The sequence below is a fragment of the Puntigrus tetrazona genome, chromosome 6 (genome assembly GCF_018831695.1).
Source record: "Puntigrus tetrazona isolate hp1 chromosome 6, ASM1883169v1, whole genome shotgun sequence".
NCBI classification, from domain to species: domain Eukaryota; kingdom Metazoa; phylum Chordata; class Actinopteri; order Cypriniformes; family Cyprinidae; genus Puntigrus; species Puntigrus tetrazona.
Genome location: NC_056704.1, coordinates 12261995 through 12269175, shown reverse-complemented (window position 1 = coordinate 12269175; position 7181 = coordinate 12261995). Strand labels below are relative to the sequence as shown.

At 43.1% G+C, this 7181-nt stretch overlaps 1 protein-coding gene across 1 annotated transcript; it reads left to right on the top strand.

Moving 5' to 3' along the window:
* Positions 1–4462: 4462 nt before the first annotated feature.
* On the top strand, positions 4463–6257 carry LOC122346505 (transcription factor Sox-14-like). The gene is given in 2 exon segments (XM_043241195.1): positions 4463–5060; positions 5063–6257. Coding segments are annotated over 2 exon segments (717 nt in total). The 5' UTR covers positions 4463–4945; the 3' UTR covers positions 5665–6257.
* The last annotated feature ends 924 nt before the right edge of the window (positions 6258–7181 follow it).

Genomic DNA, 7181 nt, shown 5'->3' with positions numbered 1-7181 from the left:
CTTTCACCATTTTCCCAAAATAGCATAATGCTCATCACTCCTATGGCCGCTCCAAAAAGGGGCCCGGGATGGTGCGTGGGCTAATGAAATTTCTCCAAACCAAACAGATTTTTTTGTAAATATATATTTTGCAGAGGTTCCAGAAAAATGCTGGCTGTGACAGCTGACTAAAATCAATTTCCACACTGGAGAGAAATGGGAGCCAAGAGCCACGGCCAGAACAAACACTGGCAATTTGAATATGCGAAATAATGTCAGTCTGTGAGGAGGAAGCAGGCTGGGGGAGGGAGATGGAACGGAGGTGGGGAGTTGAGGCAATACTCCACTTTTCAACCCACTGTCTCATAATGGATAGAATTTTCTGAATTTTACCTTTCAGACTGGCAGCCGGAGTGAAAAGTTGCTGGAGGTCATCGGGGGTTTGCTTAGTGTTGACTCAAAACATGCCAAAACAACTTTAACTTCCATTACTGTCTGTCTATATAATTGGCTGACATAGCAGCCCTAAGGGGAGGGAACATTATAATTCAGTTCATTTTTGGTAAGTGCCGGTGGTCTTTAAGTATATAATTTGCCAATGTAAACAGTTCATTTTAAATGCTGGTTACTTCATTGGTTCTTCACTGCTGCCATGTAACTGTCAATTACAGTAGGCAACCTCTGTCATTAATAGGAAAAAAAAAACACATACACCGATTATTCCTTTTTCGAACTATGGTAGTAAATACTAGTAACCTGACCTTTAAACCCGCTGGTGGCCCTTTAAAGTAGTTTTATCATGATACCGTCACCTTTAAGACTTCATTGGAATCAAATTTCTCAGCTGCATATGAGGTGACGACCAGGCAAAAGAGGGATTCAGTCTGCTCTTGAATAACGTCTGTATTCCCACCAGGTCAGACATTTGAAATGCTCTTCATGCGCTTTGTATACTTGAGAGCATTTCCGTTGTAAACACGCTCCCATTTCCGCTGTTGAACCCGCGACGTTACGCACAGAACTTAACTTACCAAGATAATTCCTAAGGGGTGAATATTGGCTTAGAAAACAACATGCAACACAGTCGCAGAGGTTTTTTTTTTGGCAAGAGCGCACTTCCAAATTCTCAGAGGGAAAACATCTATTGCAGCATCATGCGAGCAGAATCACAGCAGCAAATGGGATGTAAAAAGAATAAAAAGCATTGAAATGTCAACACGGGTTTGCGAGGAGTCCTGAGTGGGACCGCGAGTTAGCGGTGGAAAAAGCCACTTAGCGCTTCAGCACCATGGACAGCTACTGTACCACCGTATCCGTCTCGTGAACCCCGTGTGAAACGTGGGGGTCGGAGCACGTGGGATTTACACAGCGTTCCCGCCGATTCCGAGAAAAACCAGGGACGACCACATCAGCTCAGACGAAACCGAATTGTTTTGCTGTGTTCCGTGGAAGTGTTGTTATTGAGTTGACCTCTTTTCACTCAACACCACTCTGATATCCATTCGTCCGTGTTCCAAGCCGGTCGCGGCCACTCCGAAACGTGTCGTCGTTCGAGAGCCGAGATTAGTAAAAACGTTTCGTTTGCAGATAAGCAATATATAAATAATAAAGACTGGTCACCTTGGGCTCATGAAGAATTAAATCGGGTGGTTAGGTTATAGCAACCTATCGTTTATTTATTTAATAAAGTTATTGATGGGGTCTTGCGAGAGGTTTAAGTTAATTCGTTTGTCTTTTCGGTAGATGGGTAATGCTAAAAGAGAAAAAGGGAAAAAGTTTCGATACAGCAGGTCGATCGAGAGAGAGATAGATAGATAGAAAAAATACTGTTCAGGTCAAACTTTGGCTTTACGCAGACTGGGGCTTTTTCTTTTTCTTTTGTTAAGTACGTACCTCAGCTGCCTTTGCGCCTCCTCTCTGCAAATGCTTGGGAGTGATACACTTTTAAAGTAACAGTTCTCTGAGCAAGTCAGTAGCGTACCGATGCGTGATAATATCGCAATATTACAAGTATAGGTAGTTAAAGAAGCGATTTCAGTGAATATGAGTAAAAATAACACTTATCGTGCTTTACGTTACACGCACCAAAACACGGCTACACACGCACACATTTGCATGCGTCGGTGGCACGCTAAAGTTCTCGGTAAGCGCGTAAAAGAGGCGCGAGCGGTTCAATTTGCGCGCGTGAGAGATCCACGGTACGCACGCGAAACATCTCCTCCATTATGACGAGCTTCCATTTAATGACGCGCGCGCCTCAGCATGCTTGAGTTCACAAATCTCACTTCATTTGGCTTTGAGTACATCATCTCTATGTCAAATGCCGCGTGCCCCAATAATTTCTGTTAATTCCCGTTGTAATTTCTGTTTCTATCAGGCTGGTGTTCTCCGGATTTCAAGCTGCACTGCTCTCGGCTGTGCTCTGAAATGGAGAGGGAGGCTGAGAGGCGGTGGAACGGTAAAGCTTGATGGATATCGAGCCGGCACTACTAAGAAACACACTTCATGCTCTCCAGATGCATTTACCATCAGCGCCTCATTGAGGATTTATATACACATGGGTTTAGCTTAATTGAAAAAAAAGTTATATATAAGTCCACGGTTTACGATCACTAAATAATATTGAAAGACAACGGCTGTTTTTATTTCTGTCGGAAGATATGGCATGGATAATAAAAGTCCAGCTAACTTCATTTGCGTACATCGCATGCATTGTTTCAAAATAAAGTTACGCAAAGTAGCACGCATATTTAAAAAAATGAAAAATATGAATAAGGCTAAAAATAAAAAAAATTTCCCTACAAGCTACGAGACTGAATCTCCTGCATATATGCCTGTGATCTAAAAATCAATACATCTGCTGATATTCAACTATCGTGTGACCTTGAAAGAGCAGAAGTGAGCGAATACGAATGATAATTATGATAAACAGGTATAAATGTTCATAAATAAATATAGCAATTACGAATACCCCTCGTCGGTCCGAAAACAAAGCTTTGAGAGGTATTAGACGCTTTGGAGAGAAAGAGTTCCACGCGCAAAATAAAGGAGAAACCGATAAATTAGCAAAAAATAAAATAAATAATTAAGTAAACGAACGCTTACTAGAACGCGTGTACGCGCACGGCATTTATCTCTCGCCATTTAGATTGATACCTGCATGTTTTGAAATACCTCTGTATCGTGTAATAAGACAGAAACAATATATGTTCGCGTGCTAAATTACAGACAGATCCCTCATGTCACGCTTGAAGGCCTCTCCACGAGATATCACATATCTTATACATTTCACTTAATAATTACACCCGTGCCTCTCATATATCAAGCTCCTCGCCTCGGGCTCATTAAGACCCTGATCTTTTTTAAACGCTCGTATTTGCATGTTAAAGGTTTTGGTGCGCGCACCTCAGCACAAAACATCACCTTGAATTAGTATCCTAATACTTCTGTTCACACATCCGGGTGGATTTTGACAATCATAAACGCATTCCTGAAGTGTATTTGTCGCACGTTAAAGAAAAAAAAAAAAGAGAGAGAGACAGAGATCAGGAGAAAGACAAGAGTAATTAACCGCAGCTTCGATGTAAAATACGCTTTACTGGAAATAATTAAGCAACTTTACTCTGACCCTGAATCTAACGTTTAAAGCAACGACGCGACACCTGAATCATTTAATAGATCTTTTCGCGCAAAAAAATATCTGTTGGAAATATTAACGGGCGGAAACAAAGCGCGTCACCCGGCGCAAGGTTTTCATTTGCGTTTCATTATTTGTGGCATGTAATGATTCTATGAGCATGATTCTATTGTTTTCACAATGCCAAATTTGCGTGGGTATGTTACCATTCAGAGAGGGTCCATGGGCATGTTCTACACATGTGAGATTACAGCAGCAAAACAGGTGCAAGCCCCTACCCAGCCTGTCCCGGGAGAGTTTTGGACAATTGTTCTCATTTAGGAAATATTGGCCTGGGGGCCACTGCCTCAGACAAGCGCGCGCGTTTACGGATATCTTTAACTCTGTTCGTCTTTTCGTCGTTTCTCTTGTTTAGGCATTTCGGTATTTGCGCGATGGGGTTTTGATAATTGGACTTGCAATGCGTAGCCTGTGTTATCTTAAAAGAATAAATAAAAACAAACCGGTTGTAAAAAAAAGAAAAAAAAAAAAAAGAATCACAATTAATTTGAACAAAAAGTAGACGTAAATCGAAATACCTAAATGAAGCTTAAGCTTAAGCGCGCGCGCGGAACGGTGTTCGCGTGAGGACAGCGATGTTTAAAATAAGAATTTGTCTATTCTTCAGGCATCTGTCGTCTCTGAAGGATTGACGCTGGTAGATGTCAGGTTTTATTACAAAAAGGTTGAAGGTCTGTGTTTGTAGACCTTCAACTAAATGGATTTGGGGAGGAAGAGAGTCACCTCCTTTTCCTCCCCGATCTTTGTTTGTGTTGTAATATACATATTTTGGTAGGTATTATGTGGCTTTCTCAGAGCTGATTGGGCGCTCAGGTTGGCGCGTGAACGCCCTGCGATTATGTCAGATCGCGTGCAGAGCGAACCAGCCCAGCCTTTGAACTTCACCGCTTTTGGCTCTCATTCACGCGCTTCTCCTCATTTCCCAGCCAGGTGCTTCGCGGGGCGAGAATCCTCCGAGAGAAAAAAAAAAAAAGAAGCGCGCAAACAGATCGCGGAAACTTCGCTTTGCCGCGCTGGATTTTGTGGCGCGCGTGGCTGTTCTTCTCTCAGCCGAATAGCGTCGTTTCGAAGAAGAGACATCTTTCAACTTTGCGACGAACGCGGAAGAATTAGTGGATTTTCCCCCCCATTGATGCCGTTTTCCTACTCCTCCGGCTTTCCAGAAGTGGCATGATCCGTGTCTGTCGGCAGGACAGGTGAATACTATTTTCTCTTGGTTGGTCGAAGAACTTTTTTTTTTGTTGTTATTTTAACAGGGAACCGTAAAAAATGTCAAAGCCGGTAGATCACATCAAGAGACCCATGAACGCCTTCATGGTCTGGTCAAGAGGCCAGAGGAGGAAAATGGCTCAAGAGAATCCCAAAATGCACAATTCAGAAATAAGCAAAGACTCGGCGCCGAGTGGAAGCTGCTCTCTGAATCCGAGAAGCGACCGTACATCGACGAGGCCAAAAGGCTGAGGGCTCAACACATGAAAGAACACCCAGACTACAAATACAGACCCAGGCGCAAGCCCAAGAACCTCCTCAAGAAGGACAGGTATGTGTTTCCTCTGCCCTACCTGGGCGACACGGATCACCTGAAAGGACTTCCGGTCTCCGCCACGGACTCGCTCTTAGGTTCCTCGGAAAAAGCCCGCGCGTTCCTGCCTCCCACATCAGCCCCTTACTCCTTCCTCGACCCGAGCCAGTTCAGCTCCAGCGCTATCCAGAAGATGACAGAGATGCCCCCCCACACGTTGGCCACCAGCACTTTACCTTACGCATCATCTCTGGGATACCAGAACGGCGCATTCGGGAGCCTGGGCTGCCCCAGCCAGCACACCCACACCCACCCGTCGCCCACAAACCCCGGGTACGTGGTGCCGTGTAACTGCACCGCATGGTCGGCGTCGAGTTTACAGCCGCCTGTTGCCTACATACTGTTCCCGGGTATGACCAAGAGTGGGATTGACCCGTACTCATCAGCACACGCCGCTGCTATGTGACTCCACCGCTAAAAAACAAACAAACGGTCTCCTCTTTTGAAAACTTGAATACAGCAATGCATGTACATAAGAAGAGAGGAATGAGCAAGACATTTATACTGAGGCCGCGTGGACATGAACTTTTCACCATCTACGAGAGGTTCCTCGGATCCCAGCTCGGATCTCGGAATAGATGTAAGGCAGGTGCCCAGAACTGTAAGAAATGTAAATGTTCAAACGTTTATTATTATGGCTACCGGATTTGGATGCCTTTAATTTTATTTATTATGTACAATTTGATGCTATAATAATGCTACTTTTTGTTTCAACGCTTAATATAATTGTTCTTCTCATCATATATTATTATTATTATTATTATTATTATTATTATTTGAATGACTTTGATTTGCACAGCTAACGGTTAGGATTCATGTTTCTTGTACAGCCTGTTGTATTTACCTTTCTTTTCGGCACTCTGAAATTCAAATGATACGACTTTAAGGGTTTCAAAGTGAGAAATTCAGCGTTTAATAGATTATACGGGTTATACTGTTTATAATGATTAAACCGGCACCTAAAAGTAGACGGTCTTATTTAAAATATCAAATGAAAAAGAAAAAATTCTTATCCTTCAATATTTTCGTTCGGACATTTTTTTTTCCTCCTGTGGTTCAGTGATAGTCACTCGTTCATTTGATTTCAGAAAGAACTTAAAAGTTTGAAGCGAAGCAGTCCATGTTGTATTTTTTATCTGCGATGGTAACTTAAATCCTGTCATGTTAATGGAAAGGAAAATGTATCTAAAAAGGGTGATACCTCGATTCTTTGTTCATTTGCCGAGCAAAGACATTTTGAATAAAGACAATCTGTCTTAAAAATTCATAATCCTTGTTACATTGCCTGTTTAAACTATTTATGAATCTTCTTTTTGTTTTGCTATGCTCCAATACGGTCTTGCCATAAGGGTATAACAGGCATGTCAGCACTAAGTACGGTGCGTTTTATACTCTTTTACTCTTCCAGCTATATTTTTATTTGTGCATTTAAACATGGTGATTTTTTTGTTTTTGTTTTGCCTGGCCGAGAGAACGGCGCGGGGCCTTGAACGCTAAATATAAAACTAAAATTGATCCCGATTCGGATATGTGCAATAATTATCTTCTCAATCGGCTCTGCTTAAATAGCCAAACGTGTCGGAGGACGCCGTCTTATAACCATCTGGCTTTTCGGCACAGGTTTCGAGATGAACCCTGTCAGCGCGTGGCGTTCCCGGCTGCTCCACAGGGACCGCCGGCTCCAAATTAAATGGCAAAACAATTACTGTACGGGGACGCTTAGGGAAACCGAGGGCGAACGCGAATTGTGATTTACCCCGAGACCCACAATAGGATGGAAATTGGACTGAAGAAGGGGTGGTACGAGTACGAGCCGTGTCATTTACTATTACAAAACAATTTCCAATAAAAACAATCGGGCAAAGCGTCAGGCGCCCACGGACGCGCTGTGACACAGCGGAGAAGACCGCGGGTTGCCGGTTG